This window comes from Ammospiza caudacuta, chromosome 3, assembly GCF_027887145.1.
Source record: "Ammospiza caudacuta isolate bAmmCau1 chromosome 3, bAmmCau1.pri, whole genome shotgun sequence".
Taxonomy (NCBI): Eukaryota; Metazoa; Chordata; class Aves; order Passeriformes; family Passerellidae; genus Ammospiza; species Ammospiza caudacuta.
In genome coordinates, this window is record NC_080595.1 from 55798221 (window position 1) to 55826101 (window position 27881).

General features: G+C 40.4%; 1 protein-coding gene across 2 annotated transcripts in view; it reads left to right on the forward strand.

Annotated features, from left to right (window-relative positions):
• The first annotated feature begins 1625 nt into the window (after window positions 1–1625).
• Window positions 1626–27881, forward strand: part of AIG1 (androgen induced 1) — a 123197-nt gene continuing 96941 nt past the window's right edge. For both annotated transcript variants that reach the window (XM_058801696.1, XM_058801697.1), the window contains exon 1: window positions 1626–1900. In XM_058801696.1, the coding sequence (XP_058657679.1) occupies window positions 1760–1900 (141 nt within the window). In that variant the 5' untranslated portion in view covers window positions 1626–1759. The remainder of the gene's footprint in view (window positions 1901–27881) is intronic.

Here is a 27881-nt window from a genome sequence, read left to right on the forward strand (position 1 = left end):
TTTGTGCTCTTAGAGGATTCTTTATACATTCATGCATATGACATACAACTCCTCTGCATAAGCAGAGACCTTGAACAGTGCTAAATTCATTGAGGATAGCTGCTAGCATGCGTTCTCCTAAAAACCCTTCATTTTTGCAGAACTTGAGCACAGTTGGTATCAGATGAAAGGGCTTTGACTTAGTGGAATAAAAGCAGGGAATGCATTGCACAATCACTGATTCTTTTTGCCTTCCTGCAGCAGCTTAACTATGATATAAAGCACCTTATTGTTCAAATATTTATTTCATAAGACAGATGTATGGAGATGGTACTTTATAGAAGTGATTTGTCTATCCAAGCCCAGACATCACTGCTCATGGGTTTTTCCCCCTTTAAAATAACTTTTCCAGATAGTGAAGCAATTTAATACTTACTCTGCAATCAAGCATCTTAAGAGCTTTCTTTCTTAAGGTGTAGGAGTCCAAAACATGAGCCCCCCTTGATTTCTCCTTGTATCAAGGATCCCTGTGGTGATCAAACCTCTGCTGACAGGACAGAATCACAGAATGCGTCAGGTTAGAAGGGACCACAGTGGATCATCTGGTCCAACCTCCCTGCTCAAGCAGGATCATCCTAGAGCACATGGCACAAAGCATTGTGTTCAGATGGTTCTCAAACATCTCCGGTGAGGCAGACTCCACAGCCTCTCTGGGCAATGTGTTCCAGTGCACAGTCACGCACAAGTAAAGAAATCCTTCCTCATATTTAGGTGGAACTTCCTGTGCGTCAGTTTCTGTCTGTTGCCTCTTTTCTTACTGCTGGGCACCACTGAGCAGAGCCTGAATACATCCCCTTGACACACTCCCTTAAGATACTCCCAGAAATTGATGAGGGTCCCTCTCAGTCATCACTTCTCGAGGCTGAACAGCCCAGCTCCCCGAGCCTTTCCTTGTAAGACACGCTCAACATTGGTATGATGTCCCAGGGCATCATGCCTTACAATGCTGGTACTTCATTTCAACCCAGGGACCAGGAGGCTCCCATCTCCCAGACTTGTAGGCACTGGAGAGCCCACTCCTAGCACAAGTCTGTGGATGAGCAGAAACCTGAAGGTTCCTCAGGAACACAGAGGACAAAACAAATGCATTGCGCGGCGGGGCCGCTGTGCGGACACACGAAGGGTACGGACACAAGTGGGGTACGGACACAGAAGGGCAGCCCTGGCGCGGCAGGCAGGGCGCTCAGCCAGAGCCGCCCCCCTCCGCGGCCTCTCCCGGGCGTCCCCGGCCGCGCTCCCGCCCGTTGGCAGCGCGGGCCGCGGGGGGGGTCCCACACGAGCCGGAGCGCTGCTCCGAGCCAGGCAGGCATAACCCGTAACTGCTGAGTCATTGTAGCTCCCGCTTGAAAACCGGCGGGCAGCCGGGTTCTGCGCTTAACTCGTGCTCACACCGGCGTCCCTCCCCTCCCTCGGGAACGGCCCGGCCTCCTCCGGCCCGGCCCGGACGCGGAGCTGAGGCTCGGGAGCGCGCCGAGCCCGCCCGGCCGCCGCCGCCGCCCGGCCCTGCGGCCCCCCTGCCCCGCGCTGCCGCTGCCGCCGCCGCCGCACCGCGGGCCCTGCGCTCCGCCCCGGCCGGGGCCGCGGGGGCGCTCGGAGTCCCGCCCGCACGGCGCGCACACACACCCAGGGATACACACACACACACCGGGACACGGACACTCACACGCGGGGCACTGGGACACAAACACAGGCACACGGAGGCGCACCCCGCGCCGCAAACATGGCGCTGGTGCCCTGCCAGGTGCTGCACGCCGCCATCCTCCTGTCCTATTGCTCCATCCTGTGCAATTACAAGGCCATTGACATGCCCGCGCATCAGACCTATGGAGGCAGCTGGAAATTTCTGACCTTCATAGACCTGGTAAGTGCCCCCGGCGGCGGCCGTGGCCCTGCCCCCTCCCTCGGGCTGCCCGTGGAGCGGCCGCGGCCCGGGTGCATCGCGGCCCCGGCGCTCGACGGCTTCGCCATGCGGTGACCTTAAAGCGGGGCGGCGACATGTTGGGGCTGCAGGGCCGGCCGTGAGAGGGGCCAGCCGGACTCCGCGGAGCCGGGTGGTTTGAACGGAGACGGGCACGGACAAAGCCGAGCGGCTGCCGCCTGTAAGCGGCCGCGGGGAAGGTGCGCCTGACGGCCTGCCACCCGAACCAGCGCTTGCTGATGTGTTTCGCCTTTTCTAATGGCCGACAGTGAACACCAGAACCTGCTGGCCCAGCATCTGGCTCCCGTGTGCTGTCAAAATAAAATATATGTCTTGCTCCTTTTGGCCCTTCTGAGGAATCCATCCGTGACAGGTGCAAGTGTGTCAGTGATGCAAAAAGAGCCAGGCAACTCCAACTTGCCAGATCCAGTTAGTTTTGGCTGCAAATCCATAAACGAGTGTATGAAATAAAAGACATGTCATTTCATCATATTTCTTCATAAGGGTCCAGATCTGCTGGAGTCACCAGCATGCTGGCCTGCTGGAGAACACCAGGTGCTAGTCAGGGCTATTTTTAATCTGAGCTTCCTAGGCGTGCCGCCCCCATAACAAGTGTTCCCTTAGTGCCGGTGGGAGGAGAGGGGGCGGGAGGAAGAGAGGAGATGGGAGGAGAAACTTCGTTTCTGGTTCAGAAATACGATAGCCAACTTACACCTAGTACCTAGATCAAAATACTTCTTTTTCTTTGTATCCACGGTGTAACTAGGTGAGAAATTTTGCGGTTCCAACTCACTGAAAAGTACCAAAATGCAAGTATTTCAGTGCCTCCCAGTGATAACACCTCTCTCAGAACTTCATTGTACATTCACAAGTACTGCTGCTATTGCCTACACACATGTTACTGACTCTATAGGTTGAGTTTGTGGGCTTGGAGACCAAAGACTCAAATACTCATGGCCAAGCAGGTCAAGCAGGCACATTTCTGTATCAGGATTAGGTTAAGGTTCACTGAGGTCTGTATTTTATTTGCAGAGAAGAAGAATCCACTATATTTTTCACTTAGCCAGGATAATTTTTTTTTGCAGGTGCAAAAATTTGCTGGAGCTCTGAGGTTCCACAGCAGTAACTCTAAATTAGTGTCTTAAGGCTTGATGTTTATCTGGAGGACAAACTAGAATCTAGTTCAGAACCTTTTGGGTTGCTGAACAGTACTGTCTGTAATATTGGTTAATAGAAGTTAAAATAAAATCCCAGTAAGTTAGGGGGGTAGCTGTTGACTTCAGTGACAGTTGAACTGGAAGTGAACGAACCAAAGCTAAAAGCTGATAATCTCTTTGAGTCTCCTTCACCTTTTTCTCTTTTCTCCTAGCCCTGACAGTTGCTTGAGGACTAAGTCAACTGGAGCTGTCATACAGTGAAAATTTAACTGTAAATGATAGTCATCATTTCCCAAAAATTATAGCCTTGTCAATGGCAAGTTCACATGGGCTTTTCCATCAAAGTATGTACATGGTCCAGTCTACTTCTGTCAGGGCTCAAAAGGTCATGGTAAATATGTAGTGCTTTCTAAAATAGCTAGAATAGTTATCAACTGCAGCTAGTTATTTCTGTCCTTTAGCTAATAGTTGTCATGTGTTTCCCATAGTCAAGCCCAGTAGTTGAGGAAAGATTTAGCTATTTCTTACAGTGTTCTGTCCTTCAAAATAACACACAATTCAGTGACTTGAATGCCTTTCTCAGGGACTAGCCAGCATGCAGAGCTCTCCATTTGCCAATGATAGGTCTTTATGTCCAAATGGCCCTGCCAGTATCTTATGTGAGCAATTGTATCTTTCTGTTTGCTGGGACAGCTAGGAGATTTGACAAAACAAAACCAGTTAGATTCCTGAGGAGGGTACCAGGAGGCATGGTTAGAGGATGTTAGGCATATTTCCAAAATCCTGTATCTTGACTAAGTCTTGAAAAGCTCTTCCATAAGTTTCAGTTTGCTCAGCCATGTGCACTGTTCCTGTGTCAGTCACATTCAAAGGCTGTCTAGACAAAATATCATCAATGCCAGAGTCTTGGCAGACGTGTATTCTTGCTACAGATTGTACCTCCACAAACAGAGATTTCATCTTTGACATCACAGAAGCATGTAGAAGTTCTTTCTGCTTCCAAAAACTGCTACCAGTTTTTGAGAAAAGTCAGTTTATTACTTTAATCTGTAAAGTAATTTGGAATTTTTTCCATCTGTCCATTTGCAAAGGGATGTTCGTTCCAGTCTCAGCATCCATAAATCTCTTGGAGTCTTAAGTAGCCAGTTTTGTAGAGGGGCTGTGATAAATTATTTACAGTTATCAGCAGGTGTTATACTTTTGAACTGAATTATGAAAATCTAGTAGTTTGGACTCTAAAACGTGGGGCAGTAAAACATTATAAGTGTATGCAGTGGTTTGAACAGTAGACTTTGAACCCTCACACTGTTCACAGAAATTGAGCATTAAGAGGAAGTTTTTAAATACATATGTAATGTCCATGTCGATCCAAAGTATTTTGGATGTTCATATCAAAGTAGTGTTTAGTGTTTTGGATACCAATGTTCATCCCTGATGTCTTCTGTCTTTAAATTAGGAAAGAAAATAAGTGCAACCAATAAATTTTAACTGCTGTCATTCTTATGACTTACTATTTTTTTGCAGTTGCAAATCTGGTGGCAGCATTCCCTGAAACACCAGTGACAGTGGAGTATTTTTCTGGTTTACGAAGCAATGCACAGGCAATATGTTTTGACATTATATTCAAGATGCTCCTGACTGCTGCTACTAACAGTAATATCTCCACTTCAGCCTTTCTTCTCCGTATATAGAGGTGGTAGATATTTACCCTGCTTTTTGCAAAGGTGGTAAAGATACCTGCCTAGTACCTGTGTATTCCAAAGCCCACCCAGAAAAGACAGCAGTGTCTTCTTTGTCCTGTATAGTGTGCAAAACCAAGGTGTGAAGAGGTAGAGTTGCTGCCAAAATCAGTTGGTGGACCCAGCAGATGGAATTATGAAACTGAATATTCAAGCTAGTTCAAAACTACGTGTTGCTTTCATTTAAACTCAAAACACAAACAAAGCCCTGAGGTTACTTCATGTGAAAATAGCAAAGAATTGGATACAGATGGGATATTTAAAGAAATGGGCCTAAAATTTCTTGTATAGCTGCCTTTGTTTAACTCAAATTCACAATTTTGTACTTTAATAGTAGAATGCTGCAGGGCAGCACTGTCCTGTGCTGCACCCCATAAATACATTGTTGAAACTCATAGCTGAAATTTAAGTTAGGCAGGAAATGATGCCAGCAAATATGATTCTTTGCAACAAGTTTGTCATCTTATATAAATCCCTCAGAAATTCTCCTTATGCCGTTCTGTAGGTACTTGAAGTACCTGGATTAAAGATAATAGTGCTTGGTCATCCTGCATACACTGCAATCACACACTTGCCTTTATAAATGCACATTTGTTGAGGAATCCATTGCACCCATTCGTTTAAAAGTTGCTATTGCATTTTATTCTTCAATTTCTCTTGGATCTCTTACTTTTGTTGGGAGAGGAGGCAAAATAAATAGAATTTGTCTTCTGGAATAAAGTGGAGAGCCTGTGGGTGCCAAAAGAAGACCAAATCTACTTTATGTGTTAGGGTGTGTGTAATAATTAGCAGAAAAGTAACTTAGAGTTGTAAGTATGTACCTCCTTAGTAAGGGATGTGCTAGTCTAAATAGCTTCTAGTTTTAGTTGTGCAGTTTTTCTGAAAACCTTATTCCTCAAAGAAAGTAGAGTAAACCAAGATACAAGTGCACATATATTAATAAATTTATGGTTTTTTGGTTTCGTATTTTATAATCTTAAGGGCTCCCTGATAGGCAGCAGAGGATAGTTAGAGACAGAAAGCAAGGCCAGATTTTTGGAAGCAGTCTCAAGTGTTATGTTTTATGTTTAACATCATAAAATTAATAGTCCCATTTTGAATATCAGAATGTTAACCTGGGTATTCCTATGACTTGATTCAGCGCAGCCAAAGCTAGAGAGGAACAGATTTTGCTCATATATAAATCTGCCTGAGTTATACATTTATTATTCTCTTGAAAGAAATAGCAGGATGTCTGTGTGAACTTTTTATATGTTGCCTGGCAGACTGAGTTCTACAAAAAATAGGTATGTGCTCTGTTCCCAGCACACATTTTTTTGCCAGTAAATGCTGGAGGTTTTTTTCAGAAAACACCTTTAGATTTAGTTTGATTAAGTTCAAATAAGTGATCAGAACTTATATCCTTGTCTCTGAAAACTTTCAGAGGACCTTGTTATCAACAGGACTAGAAATTCAAGTTATTAGACTTATAATTTATTTAATTAGTGTATTAGTTATTAAGCTGCTTGTGATACAGTTATTGGACAATAAAAAAGATATCAGTTTAGCAAAATGCATCTAAAAATTTTGGTGATTTGTGCCCAATTTGGATTTAGTGGAGCTGATAGGAAATAAAAGGACCAGAAAATACTAGAGGCCAATAGTTTCAGAATGAAGGAATAATAAACAGTACCATTGGTGTATTATTTGAAACTGAGTGAGTTTCATTGCTAACTGTATGGGTTACACTTGCCACAAGCAGAGGACAAAAGTGAAAACACATTCCACACTCTATGGAATATAACTATGACTCTTTTACAGGATTTCCCTTAGTAAAATACATTTCACCTTATGATTTCCTTTTTCATCATCTGTAAAGTTAGCCTGATATGCAAGTGTTTTATGGCTTTTGAGTGAAAAGATTCCAGAAGTGTAAAATATTACTATGCATTATTCCCAGTAGTAATTAACCATCATATCTAAATACCTCTGTGGTGTTACAGATAATACAGATAATAAGTCAATGGAGAATGTATCAGTTTACATAAAAAAGGATAGTTTTTTAAGGAATAACAAGATGATTCTTAATGATAGTTAAGGTATTTCAGAGAAAAGGTAATAATATATGTAGAAGAGCCTTTTAAGTATTTCAGAGCTTTTTTTTCACTCTTGGGCTGTAAACATGTCTGGGGAAGAGTAATGTATAGTGCTGTTGATGCAGTAATAAAAATGTAATATGTTCACCCTTCTTTATTCATAGATCCGTATTTTCCATTTGCTCTTGGAAGCGCTATTACAAATTGAGTGGAATTTGAGCACTACATTGAAGTGTTCTGTTTTCACATTGCATTAGTCTGCCCTTTATTTTACAGTTGTACTTAAGTATTATGTACATTTAATTTGAGAATTCTCAGGGAAGTTATGGCTATCTTGACTGTTTGTGTTGGCAATAGGGTTGGCAGCATAAAGCAGGTGAATGGAAGAGAGGAAAAATTGGGATCACTTTCTATGATGATAGATTTAACTAATGTCAGTAATTTTATTTTAGAACTCAGAGTAGGTAAGTGATATGCAGCAGTGCTGTGTTTTACACCAGTGTACTGTCTATAGAGTTTTGCCAGAAGAGTTTCAAATAATGACAACTTCTTTAAAATTTTATTACAGTGATAAGGACAATTCAGATAATCTTATATGCCTTCATATGGAAAAATTGTTTTAAACAAGGACAACATGTCTAGTGTTCTATGTTAGTGTGCTTTGCTGAAGTCATTTGGGTTCTGAGCTGTCCTAATCCATTGTGAATATAAGTATTTAAAAATTATTTGATCAATGTATTTTTGGCCTTATATTTGTGTTATGTTAATGCAGCCATGTAAGTTTATACAAGAAATAGATTCTGGAAGATTGACCTTCTTAAGCTGTAGTAAAGATCTATATAGCCTATCAAATAATATTCTTAACTAATATAGAAATTTGCAGACTTAGTGTTCTAAATTAAATATATTTGTAATAAAAATCAAATAACACTCGATTCTTTGCAGTTACATGAACCTTAGGATGTACAAGGATTTGTAGGGTAGACTGCCATGTAGATAGTCCTTGGGCTGAAAAAGAATATGTGGCAATATGCCACTGTACAACAAATCTGAAGTTGACCTATAAGTAAAGAAAAAGCCTTTATGAAATTAAAAAACCTTCACATTCCACACATATAAGTTTGAAGATTTGAATTAAGTAAAACGATAGAACGTAATAAAGAAAAAATATGCAATTCTGCAGTCTGTTGAGCACAATATATGAGATTCATTATGAAGGATTATGCTGAGTGTGTTTTTACCTGAACAAACCAATAAAAAAAATCTTAGATTCCTTCTATTAGATGAAGTATTTTCTAAGTTGCAACCTTCCATATGTAATAATAGGTTTTGTGAGGGCCTGCATATCCTAATGCAATATGTAGAAAACATTTTTCCAATTGTGCTACTTTAATATAGTCTCTGATGTTGGGAGGAGCTCATTATGAGTGGAGAATTTCTTGTAATTTGGAGTTCTAATTGCTAATGCAATTCCAGACAGTAGATGTAAAAACGATCACCACCAGTGTCAGGTTAGTATGCTTTCTGTAGAATTCAAGAGTGAAATAAATATTGGTGTATAAGAAAGTTCACATTGGATATTTCTGTATTTGAAATAAAAGTGATGTTATTGCTTGCAAAACATTCATGCAAAATATCAAACTCCTTTCAGTGTAGGTTTTTGGGATTTTTAAAGTAATTGAATATGAGGCCTAGTCTTCTCATCTTGGTGTTCCACTGTATGTATGTATATATGGGTAAATATGGCATATAAGGTAGAAACAAAATTGACAACTGAATTATTTTGTAGACCAACTCTTTGAATGAGTGAATATGAAAAGCTTTCATCCTTCCAATGAAAGCTTTTTCAAATTTTGCCTTATTTGCCAGCATTTATTTGTATAATTACATTTTCCTGTACTGTATTTTCCAAGGCTCTGAATTTGGTATTAGTCTTCAAAGCATTGCAGGCTTTGTTCCATTACTCTTACTATGTATAATGCAAGATTTTTTCAACTCAGCATAGTTAAATATGCTACCATTGAAAAAGCTGTGTTTAACTTTAGTGGATGGAAAAGTTAACCCAACTCTGAAGAAAAAAAAATCTGTTGGAAGTAAAACTTCCAGACTTTTCAGACAGGAAGAAACTCTAAGTTAAAATTTATAAGTATGTGTTGGTAAGACTTAAAAACAAGCCCCTCTCCCAATTAGAACTGTGATTAAGTTTTGGGTTTTTTTTTTTAATGCTGCAAAATTCTTTTATGCTGCAAGTTTTAGGGATTCTGTTGGTTGAAAACAGGCTAAGCTTATGTGAAATGCTAGGGGAAAATAAGAACCTGATTTTCATTTGTATGAAGGCTTCTTCTGGCAATGTAGCTAAATCCCATTTTTCCCTTGAGAGTTTCAAAGGGAAACCATTTGAATGCCTCTAGTTGTATTCCCTGAACATCCTGTCTTGCCACTGCCCATACAAGCATCCAGTTTACAGTAGGTTTTCCAAACAAATATGCCAGAAGATGAAGTTGTATAATAATTTCCACTTTAATCTGTTTGTAGCTGACATGGTTCAGGTATTTTTGCTGCAGTTGTCTGTCAGGTTAGTTGTTTTACAGTGCATGAGGACTCTGCAGTGTAGCTTAAAACAAAACTAGTGCTGCTGCATTTTTCCTAGCTGAATATTTGGTGTCCTGGTAAAGTAGAATAGAATGTGCAGGAGAGCAGGATGTAAAATCCCTTACTAATTTCTTCCTTACATGTAAAGCAATGCACAAGGGGTAGTGGGTTTTTGCAATTAATTGGTCCAACTGAAACAATATAAGAGGCTGAATCTTAACTCTACAAATGCTGCTAGACTCTTCAGACTGCTTGTGTAGGGAGGGACCTAGCTGAGAAATAAAATTTTAATCTGTTCTGGATTGATTGGCTCATTTTTGGTTTCAGGCCGTGCTGTCTGTATTTGTATATTTTTTTAAACCTAAGGGGTTTCTGTACCTGAGGATAAATTGACTTTTATCTTCCCTATATTTGTGTATATTTTATAATGTGTCTTGAAGCCTTCTGGTCCTGACAGCACATAAGTAATAAATTGTTATTCATTATTATTGCTAATATTATTAGAATTCAGCATGAGTGGGAGTTCCACATGCAAAGTACAGGTGGCATATGTTCCTAAATGTCCTTGATCAGATGCAAAAGGAAGAAAAAGAAACTGCTGACTTGAACTGCAGCTATATGAATTGGTGAAATGCAAGCATACAGAAGGGATGTTTTCCCTGCGAGGCGCTTAACAAGCGCATGCCTGTGAAAGGGGTGGAAGCATTTCAGACAGCTGATGTTGGGGCAAGTGGCTGATCCTGAGGCATGGCAGTGGGGCCCTTGCCCATAGGGAGGACACAAGTTGTTTGTGGCCAGGGCTTGTGTAGGCTCAGCCGTGTAAGGAAAGGAAGTAGGGAAGTGAGGGAGAAAAGGAATCCGACATGACAGCACTTTGTACCTGGGGCACGTAGGTGACAGAGTGCACTGTGCCGACCAGTTCTGTGTTGTGATAAACTGGTATTTAGGTATTTGACTGCTAGCTATGAGGACAAAGTGAGGGAAAGCAAAGGGTGGAGATGCAGGGTGGCTGGTATTTCTTGACTAAACCAGCATGTGTTAGCTCTCTCAGACTACCCTTCTTTCCTTTTCCTCACTGTCATTTCTTCCTCCCGCACACCCACGCAGTCTCCCCACACAGCCCCCCTGGCTGGGGGCACTGGTGCCACAGCACCACTTCTCTGCGCATCGTGTCTGGCTTAGCAAGCTGTGCTCAGCGCAGGGGGCTTGCAAAGCTTGTCCCTAGCTAGAAGCCATATGCGCTGACAGATGCAGAGGTCCCCATTGCTGTTCACTTAGGCTTACAAACAAATGGAGACTCCATGCTGTGAAAACTTTCTTAACCTGGGTTTACTTGTTCTGTGTTCCAAGGACTGTGCAGTAGACACAACTGTCTGCATTCCAGTAGGTCCCAGGAAGTGAGTCCCAAGAATGCATGAGTCACAGTGGAAACCTCTGCTGTGTGGAACTGCATGGCACTGTACTTTTAAACTGGACATTCGGGAGGCTGGAAGGGATTTGGTGTGTTCAGGTGTGGATACACATCTTCATATACATTTGATATAATGGTTATTTACCTATGCTGCGCATAATTTGAAAATATCAAACTGTCGTAAGAGCTACTCTGTTCCATAGCCTCTCCATATGCTGTGCACATCTCAGGGTAAATTGGTCCTACTACTACTGAAGTCAGTCTAGGTGACCAATTAATGAACAATGGGTCAAAGATTACAGCGGTTCAAGATGCTGTTCAAGTTTTTCAGTGTCGACTGTAGAGGACAGGAGAGAGCAGACAGCTTTTGGGTTAGCTGTCTCATGACCTACCGTGGCTAGAAAGGGATATTCCTGTGTTTATTAAGGAGCTAATGATCTTTCTAATTCTAATATATTATTATAGAAGATTAGCATTCAAATCTCCTTGACTCATTGCCAGTATAATTTCAGAAGCTAGATACCTCTGGTTTTCCATAAATTGTATTCTCTGCTTTTAAGTTATGCATAATTTCAGGCTAAGTTTTATTTTCTTTTTTTCATGGTTTAAGGCAGAAGCTACTTAAAATTATTACCAAATATTACCAAAATACTTCAAAGCTGTTTTGCTCCCTATTAATTACAAGGCTGAGTTCAAATGATGAGATGTATTTTATGACAATGCATTTTAGAAAAGCTTGGAGGTACCTCTTGTTACTTTGAGGGTTTGGACCAGTGGGATCTGAACTTTTTGATTTTAAAATTCAACCTGCAATATAAAAGCGAAATATGAATGTTCTTGAAGGTGTGCAAGGGATGACTCTTTTCATCCACTGCTGGCTTTGTCAGTGTAAGTACTGTCCCTTTGCCATGATCTATTTGCACCCCTTATCACCCTGTCACGCTCCTCAGTTACAAGTTGCTGTCAGCTATCAGTATATTTTGTGCCTTTTTTTTTCTTACAGGAATCCCCCTATCCGATTTCTCTTCCCTTGTTCTAGTATCTTCTAACCCAGCAATCTCCTTGGTCTTTCAGCTCTGCATTGCAGTTCTAATTACACTCCCAGTGCTCTTCCAGAAGCCTGTGTTTTCCTGTCAAGTGCTGCTTTTCTTACCCCACGTACTCCTTACACTCCTTCCCCACCATTCACACATACTTTCTTCCCAGTGTATTCATTCTCATATATTCTGTGTTCTCACCCTGTCCTTCCCAAATACCAGACCTACTCAGTGTCATTCATTCTCTCGTGTTTTTAAAGCACCTTGTATAGAACCAAACCAATAAAAAATAAGCCATCTTCCATTAGAAAAACTTGATCTTGCTGTGGTGTGGCCTTAAATAAACCAGTTTGTAAATTATGCTGTTACATAAGACTCTTGGCTTTGCTTTCTGTTTTTGAACAAGTTTTTAAGCATCCTGGTTTACAGGAAAAAAAAGCCTGTAAGTGTTAAGCATAACGGATCATGATCCTAATGTTTATTATGGTGTTAAAATCTTGTCATTTCTTGGTAGTATGCCATTCAATTTTTTATGATAAAATTTCCAATTCAGAAGCAGGTCCTTGATAAAAACTGACATTTAACATGAAAAATCAAAATTATGTACAGAATCGGCAATCAATATTTATTCCAACATTTTCCATCTTTGTTTTTTGTAACGTACTTGTTTTAAATGAGATGCCAAAATTATTTAAATTGTATTTTATATTTCCTAATAAGAAAACTTGTTTTTAACAAGCATTGTGAGGTTTGAAATCTGCTACTTTCAGTGAAATGAACAAAAATGTTTTTGAACATTGCTTAGCTGCTTAGCTTTTCAGCTGTTAATAGAAACAGCTTCTTTCTCTTTTTTCATGTGAACGTATACAAGTACTTGTACCTTGTTTGTAGGTGCGAATTTTGGCTGTATGCAACACACCTGGTGCAATTTAGGAGTAAGGAAAGAGAGAAATATATATTTCACAGTGATAACTTTCTCCTCAAACCCACATGAAAACATACTCATTTTTGTCAGGGGTTACCAGATAGAGATAAGCCTGCCATGGCTCCACTCCCCCATTTCCAACCATAAGCAAGGCTGAACGCATGCCCAGTGGACACATACAGAGACAGATGTATAAAATCAGTTTGCCTGTAATCCAGGTCAATACAAATAAACTTTTGATTGAACTAGGTGGCTTAGAGTCAATATCTTTTAAGATATGTCAGCCAGGATGTCAAATGATGTTTGGAAGAAGGAATGCTCAACATATGACCCCCCTAGAGTCTGTAACCTGCCTGCTTATCCTTCCTGTGCTGAACACAGGGCTGGGCTGCCGTTAGGGTGCTGTGTTCTGGTGGCAGCACTTTGGTCTCAATGTCACTTCTGTCAGAGAGTTCAGCCCTAGCACAGGGCCTACCTGTGTGGCACTTCCCTGGAACCAGTGTTCATAACTGCCTTGTGATACAATGTCCCAGGAGGTCAGTGCATCTCACAAAGGTCCAGATCTACAGGCGTATATTGATATTACTTCCAACAGCTAATGGAAAGGTAACAAAGATCTTGATCTACAGGGGTACTTTGGTGTTAATTTTTACAGCTGATGGGAAGGTATTCTCTCTGTATTATTCACATGGGTTCTGCGTAATTTGCACTTGAGTTGAGGTCAGACTCCCCGTTCTGGTAGATACAAAGCATCCACATATGCCTGTGACTTAGAAATATGTGATTTTTCAGCACGTTGTAAGATAAGACATAAAATACTGAAGGAAAGTTTTTTCTGTTTTTTGTTTTTTGTTTTTTTTTTTAATGCCACTTCTTGTGTGATTGTAAATTTAGAAATTACGAATTTGTTCCAGAAGGGAAGAAAAAAATCAATCTTACAATTTCTTGTGAGGAAAAAGATTTAGGAAAAGTATTTCAAAATCATGGTTTCAGAGCAGTTGAACTGATCAAGTGAAAACAAGACATTTGATTGTCTTCATTAAAATACTCGGACAAAACGAGGTTAGAAAGGAATCAGCCAGTGCAGTGAGAAACTGTTATTCAGAAATATTTTGTCAGTGGTATTAATTGAAAATGTGTTAAATTTCCCTCTAGCAAGGGACAGATCAATGTCACAAGAGGACTATAACACTGAAAGTTGTGACTTAATCATAAATACTACCTTATTTCATAGAAATTGTACCTGTGCTGTGTGGAATAGTCAATGAAAGCTTAAATTTGAGAGTCAGAAGAGTGTGATAAATCCAAGCCCAGAAAATAACAACTGCTTAACCTTTTTCTTTTTATTTTTTATTTATTATTTTTTAACTATGTACAGCCTGATTACAAGAATTAGTAAGTATTTTGAAGGCAAAACCAAAAAATAACAATAAGGGTACATGTTCTCTTCTGGCCAGTCTTGCCCTTGCAGACCTTGTATTTTGCCTGTCTTGTTTTATGTGTTAAGTGAATGTGACCAAACAGTCTTTGCCAGACAAAGAACTGTAGTGATGGAGGTAAACATGTTTTATGAGATACTTATTTGCATGGTGTGCCTGTATCTCAGTGGTGTATTTTCAGACAAGGTCTCTTTGGCTAGGCTGTGCTATAGACAGCCTTGAGCCTCATTCTGAATCACTCCAGTGTCTTCATGCAGGTCTCGAGTGTATATATCTTGTGTGAGAGAAGACATATCCTTGATACTCAGAATTCCATAGAGTAAACTGACCTTTTTAAAGAACTCTTTCTAAGCCAGGTAGATGGAGGTTCAGCATTCTGAATCAGACCTGGAACAGACCCATCTTTTATTAATATAATGTCTTCTGATTTACTGCAAGAAGACACTGAAATGATTAAGTGTACCAGCAGTCTGCATAAAATGCCTGGGTGACCTCCAAAGCACTATGATAAATATCAAAGAAAAAATTTTAAACCTGTATGATCATCTTAAGGAAAATTAAGGCCATATCTCAGTTTGTTGGAAATACTGGTAAAGTAGGAAGACAGGTAGTGCCTGCAGAGTGGCAGAAGATCTAGGTCACATCTTTTTCTATATGACCTAAAATGAATGAGTATGCTGGGTTGAAAATATCTTTCCACTGGAGTTTGCTTTGCAGTTTTTCTCCTTGGTGGTCTTCCCAAAAGAAAGCCCAGGTAAATAGTATAAACAGCTAATTGACCATTCTAAATGATCAATCTTGTCTGTTCTCTTTAGGGATGCTTACATGCGTACCATCTCCTTTGTTCTCCTTTTTCCAAGAAATAAGCAGTACACACATAGAGACCTTCCAAAAAAAATTAACGTCTTCTGATAGCAAGCGTCTTACTAAAATTCCTTTGTAGTGCCATTGTACCTTTTATTACAAGTTCTCAAAGCATTTAAGAAATATTTGTTAACTAAAGCCTCACATCTCTCTGCGGAGAAGTGTGATTTGGACCAAATGCAGTCACAGCAGACAAGACACTGAAATTGGTTGGACATATAGTCATTAAAATCCTTTAGGAATTACCTTAGTTGTGTAATCTGTATGTTAATCTCAGGTGGTTTAGGAGGTGATGTGGGGCACAGGCTGCCCACAGATTACCCCTGTTCAGCCTTTGGGGTTTTTTGCAGGGTGGGGCTGGTGGCTATTCAACCTGCTCGGCTTGGGCTGTTAAGCATCACCTCCAGTCTGACCTGTCTCACCTGGTGACTCTCTGCTGCTGCTATTCACTAAGATATGGGAAATGTGTGGACATAGCCATTGGGTGTGAATAAACGCCAGTCCTTCCCCCTTGGTGGATCAGGAGCAACCCAACTCCACTTTGGCCCCCCCCTTCTTCTGCTGTCCAAGATAAGAACCACAGCCTGGGGTAACTCCGGCTTTTGGTGTTGCAAGAGGCACTGTCTTCAGCCTATGCCTACCCAGGCACTGCAGAGCAAGAGACAGGAGAGGCAGGGTGCATGTTTACATGCTGGATGGTACAGGAAGGGTGATCTGAGTACAGGCTGCTGATGGAGGAGGAAGGAAGAGACACAGCTATTTAAACGGTAGAACGTAGGCTGCTGCTGTGGGTGCAGAGTGGGTGATTGCTGCAGCAGCACTTCAAGAGGCATAGCTCCAGCAGGGCAAGTTGACCTTAAGAGAAAAAAGATGAGGGCTGTAGACTGAAGATTTGCCTGTGTGCATGCTGAGTTCAGGATATCTTCAGTCTGCAACAGCTGTTGGAATCATGGACATATTTCTGGACAGAAGGAGGTGTACCTGCACTGTGCACCATATGTGGCATAAATGAAGAATCTCTGGGAAATGTTTAACCTGCTGGGTGTATACTGTGAAGTTAATCCCTGTGTGAACAGTAGGTGTTTATGCAGAAGAACCAGGCATTCAGCAGCCTGGACAAGTACCATGAGTCCTCACATGCTGCCTGAAGACAATTTCTAGCTGGAAAGAGGGAAAAATGAATGTAGGGTAGCTCAGCTCTAACCTACACAGCGAACATGTAGGTTAGCATGGAGGCTTCCACCCACATGACCTACTTGTGGAACAGCTTCTTTTTTGAAATAAACAGCACAGTATCATCCATGCCGATTTGAGTAGGACGTGTATTTCTGTTGGCTGGAAGAAAGGAAGGTACAGTTGTCAAGCCCAGATGGAGGCTTTGAAATATGCATGATAGTGGCAGCTGTGTGTGGGAAGAATGAGTTGAAGTGTGTTGAGGAGGAGGAGGCTTGTTTACTGTGCTACTGTCTTCTTGTAGCTGTGGAGTTGAATGAGGCGAGAAATGCGGAATGTGTTTCATGTCTGTGGATTATTGCTTCACTGTGCTGGACAATTTTTCTCTCTCGATATTCATTACTTGTTTGAAAATTCATAAAGGATCAGTGATTTGCAGTGAAAGAGATTGCAAAGACATATCATCCATATTTCCTGGATCCCCATGGATCAATCCCTGATTTCAGGCCCTTCTGCCAGAAGGATCCATCTTCAAATGGATCTGGGCTGAGGCAGCTGTGTGCATGCTTTGGGGAGGAATGCATTGCCCTGTCAGCCTTTCTGATCTTGAATATTGCGTGTGCCCTTATTTATTAGTGTATTTTGTAGTCCGTGGTTATGTAAATGGTTAAGCCTCTGTATGGCTGGCATTTGGGTGTCAGGGCCGTGTTTTGTTGCTGCTGCAGTCGCTGGTTGGCAGTAATGCTCAGGGGTGGCTGCAGGTGAGACCTGGCTGAAGGCAGTGGTGTGCAGCTTACCCTCTTCCTCATGGGGAAGTGGGGGCAGCTGGGGACAGATTGCTGAGGCCTTCCAGCCAAGCCTTGCCTACAGGTGGCCTGCTGCTTGGTTCCTGGGTGCCTGCCCTTCTCTCCCTGCTTGGAAAGGCAACCTGTGGTGCTGAGCTGGGGCAGCCTGGGAGGAGATTCAGCTTTCATGGCTGTGGAGTGCACCCTCTCTTTTCAGGACAAAAGGCAATGCCAACCCTAGCCAAAAGGTTTAGTGATTCATGAGAGAGACTATATGTACTTAGGATTATAAAAGAGAGGAGGTTGTGCCATACACAGCAAAAAGCATTGCATTTATGTAGTGAAGTGGATAGGGTCAAGTTAATTCACAACCTCCTTTGGGTTTTATGTTTACTTTAGATTTTTGTTTACAGCTTTCAGTTATCTCATTAATTAACACTTTTCTGTGGGGAGAATAAGGGTTCGTGGTTTTTTCTTTTTCTCACAAGAGTATTTTCTAAGCATGTTTTATTATGTATACGTTTTTTGCGTTCCCATCCCAGAGCTTGAAATTAGTATTCTCTGAATAATTCCTGAGTATCTCTTTGAGCTATGTGGCCCAAAAATCTTTTTGACTTAAAGCAAATGATCTAAAAAGAAAGTCTGAAGATCTAGAGTTTTCTGTTAAAAGCATGTCAAGAAGGCATGAATCCTAATTACTTCTACAATCAGAGTCAGTTTTAGTGTCAGGTGTTTTACTTTGTGCTAGTGCTTGGTTTGTCCTGTGCTAAGAGCCTTTGCTCTTATACTCAGATAAGGGGTATCTACCTCTGCAGAATGCCAGTTAATGTAGTGAATGGTTTCCAGATACACCTGATCTTGAGAGTGGCTGCCATTTTAATCTGTAATCATATGACAGTGACTTCCACATTTTTATCAGTTGAAAGTCTACATCCCAAGTCATTAATCTGATTTGAGCTGTAAGCTTACAGCTATCAGACTTCTATTGTAAACATCCTTCCCTCTTCATTTTCTTGTTGGTCTTTGAATAAACTGTGCTTCAGACCTTTGCCAATCATGAGGTATGTCCAAGTATTTTATAAAGAACCATAGCCACAAAAGGAAGCAACATTGCTATTTATCCTCACTATGACTTTTCCACAGCTTTCATTTTCTCACCTCATCTGTGACATGGACAACCATGTAAAGAGCCAAAGTTAGAGGTCATCAAGTGTTTCATATGGCCAGTTCTTAGGAAATTTTATAAGTCTCTAAAATCCAATTTTCTTGAAGTCATGAAAGACACTGAATTGATCAAAGTGTAGAACCATCAAAAAGTGAAATTTACAAGTGTTTGTGTTGGACAAACACAACGTCTTCACAACACTTCAAACAGAAGATGCTGCTGCAAATGGAGTGTGAAAAAATTATCTGCTTAATTAGTAGTAAACAATCATGGCAGCAAAAGGATTTTAGGTGTTTATATTCTCTTAATCATAGTCCAGATATGCTTCTAATAATTTTACTGTGAAAATCAGGCTTGTTTTATTTTTCTACTCTTTTCCAAATCAGGATGTAATTTTTTTACTGCTAGAGTTTCTTTGCATTCTTCATCCAATTTTAAGGCCTCTAGTTTCCACCTTGTGTTGCCATGTACACCTTAGAAGTACACATCGTTATCATCTGGTAGTGCTTGCATCTTGTCTTCACTTTGTATGTAGACATAGAGGAAATGGAAAGTTCAAGACATGGCCTTTAGCCAGAGTCAGTCTAATTTTCTTTCTTCCATGAAGCAGATACCATTTAGAAATGCCTGTTTAATCTGGTAAGCAGGCAAACTGAAGCACTCATTTAAATTTTTGAGCTCCTTGTCAAGGTCTGTAGCTGAAAATATTTTTTTTCCATGATAGAATTATCATCTGTGCATTGCTTTATTAGCAAGAGACAGATGTAAGCGGTGTTTATTTAGAAGTGTGTATGTCTATATTTAAATATGAACATTCAAAAGATGTCTATAGGAGAGGGAGATAATCAAATCATGAAGAATTTCTGCCAACTGACTTCTATCAAGGTCAAAAGGATAATTTAATGAGTCTTGGTCAATCAAGAGTTTTGACTGTCTTCTTCCAGAATGTCCTGAGCTATAAGATGTCATCACAGGGAGTAAATTCTCTGGGCTTCACTTAATCTAGAAAATTGACGATAAAAGTAGCTATTGTACTTCCCTGGATGATGTGTTCAGGTAAAATGTTATTTTCCACTGCTTTATACCTTGGGCTATGAATTGTAGTAGGTTTCTTTATCAGTTTAAAGTCCTACCTGTAAATGTTAAATGTTAAATTTCTTATAAATACTAGCTGTAATTCTTCTTCACAGTTTCTTCAGACAAATCAGTAATACAGTATTTTTTTACTACATTAGTGAATATTTGTTGCCTTAATATGTAGGATATTTTATCAAATGTTCCGAACATCAAGGAAGAAATTCATAAAAGAAAAACCAGCAGCTTAATTTTGCCACAGTATGTAGAGGAATCGGTTATGGCCCTTCAGTGCAGCTTATCTCAAAGTCCTTCATGTAGACATTTTCTATAGCATTCTCCAAATGCTTAGAAAAATTACTTTTTTCAGAAACTTTGCTGCAGTTAAAATTCAGTAACCAGCAGCAGTAGTAGAGTAGTCATGATTTAACCCTGGCCAGCAACAGAGCACCATATGCAGCCCTTGCTCATCCCCCTGTGGTGGGATGGGGGTGAGAATCAGGAGAGTAAAAGGGAGAAAACCTGTGGGTTGAGGTAAAGGCAGTTCAATAGGAAAAGCAAAAGCCATGCACACAAGCAAAGGAAAACAAGTTTTTTGCCACTTTGCCTGCGCAGGCAGGTGTTCAGCCATCTTCAGGAAAGCAGGGCTCTGTCACACATTGCCGTTACTCTGGAAGACGGACACCGTCACTCCAAACATTCCCCTCTTCCTTTTTTTCCTGCCAGTTTATGTAAGGAACATGATACCGTATGCTGTGAGATACCCCTTTGGTCTCTTGGAATCGGCTGTCCCAAGTGTGTCTCTTCCCAGCTTCTTGTTCACCCCCAGCTTCCTCACTGGTGGGGCAGTGTGAAAGGCAGAAGAAGCCTGGACTTGGTGCAAGCACTGCTCAGCAATAACGTGAATATCTATTTTCAATACTCTTCAGCGCTAATCTAAAATGTAGTCCCCTATTAGGGTTAAGGGGGTTCAGGGTTCTAGCTCCAGCTTTCAGGATCAGTGGTGAGGAATGGCAGACTCCTTTTGAGGAGTGTACATGTCCAAGGTATTAAACTGGAAGACTCTAGTCTCCCAAGACAAACTGAAGCTTTCGATTCCAGCAACAGAGAAAATAACTTTGGTTACATCTGTATCTTGCCTCTTATATTTTAACTAACAAAGTACTCAACTAAGTGAAAAGATAATTTCATACTAGTTTGTTATTGTCTTGTCTATATTGAACACAGATATGAGCAACCACCTATGGGAATTCAAATCCTTATTCTCCTAGTTGATAAGCACTTTCATAACATACCATTAGCTGTTGGAAAAACTACCTGCAAAACTTTAATAAGCTTTTTCAAGAAATTACATTAGTGCTGCATTTCATATGCAACTTGCCTGGCTGATACTGAAGTGATAACTTTTTTATCAACATTGCACATCTTGGTTAAAAGCTGAATTGGTGTTAGTTTGCTGCTGACACCAGCAAGGTGGATCCAGGATCTATAATGAAGACCTCACCAATGAATGGATAGCATCCCTTTAATGTGAACCAGAAATTTGACATGGTATGAGTAAGAATTCTTTGTAGGATTGAAAAACAGTGGACTGTAAAGTCACATAGAAAAGACAAAGCTATTTGTTTCAATGTCTTTCGGTTTCATGGAGATAGAAACAGATTTTGAACAGTCACTATAGACTTAAAAGGCAGTTCTGGTATGTGTGTGTGTAAAAACTTCCTGACCTGTTTAGACAGAAAATGGCAGTGAAAGAATCAGTAAGGTACATGCCTAAACATGCACAGATAACTCTTCTTTATTCTAATGGATGAGTTGAACCTGTCAAGTGCAGATGTTGCAATTGCAGAATGATTTCCAGATTTACATGGGTGACAACTTGGATAGGGTTTGAATTTTTTTGATTCAAAAAAATTTCTATATAAGCATATAAAATCACAACCGGGTGCTACTGAGTACCTCTTAGTTAATGATAGTCTAGTATACAACTTTACACTCAAATCTTTAGTTGGTCTGTGTCCCCTGACTTTTTTTTGCCCTCTGAGTAACATGTTTGAAGTCTTACCAGTGTCAGTTCACCAGAATCCTCATGTGAAGTTTAAACCTGTAATGACCATAGGAAAATTCCTTCAGTAGATTGTGAGAATAGTTCAGAAGTGTTTAAAATGTTGTGATCAGCTGGAGTCATTCAAGAGATATGAGAATTTCACAAACAATGAAGAGATTTCACAATCCTTGGTGCAGCTGAACACTTTCCTTACATGAAGCCCCAGACATAATGTAATCATAGGATCACTCAGGTTGGAAGGGAAGCTATGAGGTCATCTAGTCCAACCCCTTAGATATGTTAACACTGACCGAGGTTGCCTAGGACTTCATCCACCTCAGTTCTGACTTGTAAGTTGGAAACCTCCACTCTTCTACAGTTACACATCCATCTCTTTCTGTTGTGTTGTACTGAACTGCTCAATCCCATTGTCTGCTAAGGATCTCACTGGTGATGATCCTGTTTGCTGCATGTGTGATAGTGTAACATGCTCATAATCCATCATGTATCCTAGTACAGCATATTTTCAGGTACTTTTATAAGCATGTACTACACATGCAGATTTTTCAGTAGTTCCTGTTAAATCTAGATGGAGACTGTGCTATTGAAGTTTTTAACAGGAGCCACACCACAGAACTATTTAAAGGTAATGGTTAAGGACCAAAGTTAGAGTTTCCTTCAGTATTAATTGCTTTTTTTGACAACACTGCTCTCCTCTGCAGATACAGAGAAAGTATTTATTGTTATTCATTAGGTTAGTTCAGTAACTATTTCATTCACATAGAATGAAGAAGAATCAATTCAGTGAGAAACCAGCTGGGAGTTAGAAAGTAGGAAAACTGGTTTTCCTCCTACTCACCTGCAAATAACAATGAGGTGTGGGAGGATAATATCTACTACCTCTAAAATCTTGTAGAGCATTGTGAAAAGAAATACTAAATCTGTTTTTACTTACTACCGAAAACATACAGTTTTTTAGTATGTAATTTAAATACATAATGTGTTATTTTACGTTTTTCTTTGCATTTGCAACACATCTGATGTTAAGATCATTTATTTAGTTCAGAACTGTCCAGAATTCTGCTTGGAGATATTTAGCATATTCCAGCCTATCACCAGTCATGATACTTATCTAACAGAAATAAAATAAATGCACCATTTTAGTCACGGTTTTCTAGTACAAGAAAATATAAGCAGTATATCAAAAACCAAGATTTCATTTTTTAGGGGAAGTGATTGCCATTGTGTTACTTGGTTTTGGCCCTTACAAGTCTGGTTACCTTCCTGAACTCTGGAGTCCTTTTTTCTGCCTGGGGTTGACTAGGTGGTTGTGTTCAGTGTCACGTTTTTGTAATGCTCACATGGCATCAATGCCTTAGGCCTTATTTCTCTACAGTTTCCTTCACCAGAAGCTTTATCCAAAAATGGCAAGTAGTGCAAAATGTAGCAGTCTGCTTACTAAGTATATCTTACCACAAGGAAATTGCCTTTTTTTTTTTTGTTTTGTCCAGCTACAGTAGTGTTTCCTGTATTTTTTTCAAGCTGAATTTAAAGCGCTGGTTTGGGTTACAAAACAGCAAATTACTGTAGATTTGTCTGCTTTGCTCTTGGTTGTTCTTCCTGTGCTATTATGTAACAGTGCAGTTAACAGATGTACTATTTTGCCTTCTTATGAAATAACCACTGATAGGGAACATCTCTGCTGTAAATCTTACTCCTCTTTTTGATCTAAATAAATATGATGGCCTATGAAAAAATTATATATGAAAAATCTCTTTTATTAGTTCTTTAAAAAGATTACCACGGATAAGAATAAAGAAATTAAAACTGGGGAAGCAGACATAATTGTTTTTGAGGTTTTATTAATATAGTTAGCAATTTATTGGTCTCTGCTTCATGATTTTCTGTTGGTTTTTAAAAAATCATAGCTGGAGAGAAATATTACAATATATGGATGTTTACACTCAGTGTACACTGCTGAGTAATGTGCATTGATATTGTTTAGGCTCGTTTATGACAGTTCCATGTAAAGCATCCTTTCCATATGACATTTGGAATAATTTAAATAAGAGCTGCATAAGAAATAAACAGATAATCTCTTTGATCAGTTTCAAGTTTCTTCAAAAGATGATAACGGTCTGATAACACCAAAGAGAAACTCCTATCTGAAGCTGGCTCTCTGTGTATTTAACAGCAAAATAATTTCTAATTTACTGAGGGCTATTAAGGGAAAGCAAACCTAGAACTGAGATACTTTAGATCCTTTCAGGTTCCTTCTCTGATTTCTTGAGTTGTTTGGAGAGGCAAGAGTGCCTCTAATAATTTCTCCATCTTGAGTCTGAAAACCTGGGAAGTGGTAATGACAAAAAACAAAATAAGGGTAGGAAAATTTCTGGAGAGAAGTGCAGCGAGGTGTATTTGGCCTTCAAGAGCAGAGAAGGTCAGAGTCCGGCTAGCTGAGGTTAAGGCTGACACCCAGCTGCATAACCTGCCAGCGCCCCTCGGCGTCGTAAGGCCTCGGGCTGTGCTGGTTGCGGACTGGATCGCTGCTAAACGACGAGATGGAAGGAGCTGGACACTCGCTGGGGGCGAACTTGGCTTATTGAGAAGCCCACGGTGCCAGCCAGGGAGGGATGCCCTGACGTACCAGCGAATGACCCAGAACAAAAGGTGCCTCAGGGTTATAAAGGGAAGGGGGTGGATCCTGCAGGCGTTTACAGAAGACCAATGGGGGGAGAAGAGGGGATGAGCTTAACACAAGTGACATAGTGGAGAACCCAATAGGTACCAGGTATGGGAGGGGTCCCGGGACCACAGCCAACCACAACCCCCAAAGAGGAGAAGCTTCTGGAATACTAGGTGGAGTGAGGGGGTGATTGACTGGCCCAGAGAGGAGGAAAAGCATACATATAAGGGAAAAAGGGGAGGAGGAATTATATAACCTAAAAGATTGACAATATAACTGGCGGGGCTGTGGTGGGAAAACTGAGGAGGGCAGAACCATTTTACACAAAATGGGAGGGAGCAGATACATAAAATGGGGGAAGAATTAAATGGACTTAACAAACACACTACAACAGAGAAGCAATCATAATGCCGTAGTAATACTGTGATATGCAGATTGATAAATTTTTTTTCAGCTAAATACATTTAAAATATGGACATCATGATATGATAGTTATCCTTTTACCATACAAGGTCAATAAACACTTGGTTAAAATATGACCATTTTTGCTGTAGATATGTTGTGCTTATTTTTCAAATTGACTATGGATTAACATGCTGACCTTGGCATTAATACAGGTGTTGTAATTATAGACAGGAAATTCCTGAAGTAGTAGTTTTATATTAATTATAATACTACTTTATTTCAATACCATATAATGTTTTGCTTTTAGATGAAGTACATGTTTTGACTATGTTCATAGCTGGATAAACAATGCTTCTTGAGAAGAAAGCCCTTTGCAGGGAAGCACAATATGCTTTTACTTCACTGCATGTATGCAAGTTGATGATTGAATGTCTAGCATTTTGTAAATCAAACCAGTATTTAAATTGTATTTTCCTCTGATAGATAATGCAATTTCATATAAAGGCAAGCTCTGGTATTCTAACTTGGAATCCATGTGTATTTTCTGGGTTATTGTTTTGTTTCAGTGTTTTCCACTCAAAAGAAGATGTTTGCCTACCTGTATTCAGTTTGCCATACTTGCAGGTGCTATTTTTTTAGTTATTTATTGTGCATATTTTGGAAGCAGATACAAGCAATGCCTGCAGTGAGTCAAACAAAATTTCATGGTTCTCATAAGAGCTGTCACTGTGTTGTAACTGCTACTACACCAAGGACTCGGTTTCTTGAAATGTAATACTAATTTTGATTGTACTGTGGCTGCACGTGTTCCCTAAACATGTAAGGAAAACAATTTATTAGAGCACTAATTCCTGCAGAGTAAGTGAACGCACATCTGTGTGGATACTGTGGGAGATTACTGCTGAGTGGTATCTCATACTGAAGGTCATCAGTTAGATTTTCTGGTAAAGTATTACTCTTCCTGAGTTGGCATCAGAACTAGTAGTCAATAATTGCAGGTAACCAACAGAAGGAGTTGGTTAAAAAAAAAATAAAATTGTATGATCCATATAGTCATTTCACAGTTGTCTGCTTTTAAAAACCTTTTTGAAGTAGATAGAAGACATGGCTGGAGCTGTAATGGAGTGGACTTTTGCAGTCAATAGGCTAGGCACCCAGCCAGTTTGTAATTCAGTGAGACACAGTACATTATCTGTTTTGACAGTCTTCATGGCTAAATAGTCTGGCTCTTGTAATACCTAACTGTGTTTATAAATAGAAATAAAGAAGTAAAATGGCTGATCTTGACAGCAAACTTTGGGTATGGCCAGCATTCACACATGCTTCTTCCCTTCAGTGGAGTGGGAAGAACAAAGTAAACTGATTGTGTTAACTCAAGAACTTGAAAAACATCTCCAGCATGTGTTTTCCTTGATGTTTCAGGAATGCATGAAGAAATGTGATATTTATGAGCTCTGCAGTGCGACTTCTAAAATATATTGGTTTTCGCCCCAAGAAAACAATTACTTTAGTGGCAAGATGGTAGACAGCATTCACAAAGAGCTGTACTTAGAGTCGTGGCTGTCCAGTTTGCATGTTGTGTGGGGAAGGATGGGACAGGAGGAAGTAGTCCTTGTTTCTGATTCCTATTTCTTGCTCCAGATAAAGTGTTTTAGCAGAGAGTTTTTATAGTGAAATACAGGCACAGGGCTGGAACCTCAGTATAAGTTCCAAAGATATCTGTGGGCTCTCTCCTAAACTAGCACAACTTATCAGGAAAGCTGGGCATAATATCTTTGATATTGTTAGTAATATGTATCTTCTTGAAGACAGGAATTATTCTTTAAGCTCAGTTTGGGTTGAAATGGGTGTAGAAGGTGCATCTGTTAGCAAGTAATATACTCTGATACTGCATAAAAGTTGATACAAAGAATTTGTCTTTTCTTTCCACTGTATGTTACAGCAAGTAGTCCCAAAAGTTAAAGCTGGACTCATAAAGCCCTTCTTGGTTGTCAAGGTGTGAGTGCTCATCTCACACAAGAAATTGACTGAGGTCACTTAAATTCTGCAGGTATGTGCCTTGCAGGAGAGGTTGGGATTCCAGACATACTTCTTTACCTTACTATATCCAGTTCATTTTTGCTTTATTTTCATCTCACTTTATGGTCTGCTCCTTGGAAATTAGTGTTGTGTGAGAGCTGTGCTTTCCACTTTAGCCAGGTATCTAAAAACACTGTGCAGTGTTGCACCTGAACCTCCTGGTGGGTACAGGCATAATCCAAACCTAGCTTTGCTGAGTGTAAACAGAACAGCCCTTTATGGTGCTCAAAGTCCAGGTGGACTCAGCTCAACTCTGCATTGAGTAGTTGGCCTTGATTTCATGACATGGAAGGAAGGATCCAATGCCCTGGTCAGGCTGTTTCATATAAAATTTGTAACACATCTCTGAGCCAGGATTCTTGGCTGATTCACAGCTAGAGGTTGAATGTGACCCAGTCTCGCTGTTAGTCAGAAATGAATGTCTCAAGATGGGCATGCTGATAGGGGCTGCTGAGCAGCTCTGCTCCGGGACTCCGGTGGGAATTTCTTGTTGAGTGGTTACAGGTGGCCTGGACTGCTGAGGTTCTTGTTCTGTTGCAGGGGTGTCTGGGCCTGGTGCTGCAATGGGCTACTGCCAGATTATAAACAATTGGGTGTGGCCTAAAAGCCTCCAGTGTTTATAAACATTATCTGGGCAACCAGCTGGTTTTTTGTATTGTGAAGAACTGGGCAGAATACTGTAAAGTATTTACAAAGTGTTTTGGGAAAAGAGTATGTATTCTGCAAGCTGGAATTAGAGGTACCTTACATAAAATCAGACAATAACATCAGATACATTTACTTGGACCAATGTTCTTATACTCTAGGATAATGTTTTAAATCTGTGTGGCATTTCACTGTGGCCAGTTTATGTGGTGGTAGACTCATTTTCTTAAGAAACTGTTCTGGTTCATGTTACACACACATTGGTTTACATGTTAGCTAACAATGTTGTGTTGCTGTTGTCACTGATGTGACAGTAAGGCCAGTTTCTCACCAGGTGATGATAGGAGACTCCATCACAGGTATCCTCGTGGCAGCATTTTCAGCTCATTTGGATGAGAACCCCCCCAACCTCTGGTTTGCTTCAGCTGGCCTGCAGCCCCTTGTCAACACTGCGGTGTATACATGATGAATTTCTAGTTAAAATCATCTCATCTGTGTGCAAAAAGTTGTCTGGTTCAATGATATACATATCTCAATAGATAAAGAGTGTCCATTAGTTCACCGTTTACATCGTATGAGCAAAGCAGGATCTGCCTGGGTTGTTCCCAGGGCTGCTGGGAACTCCC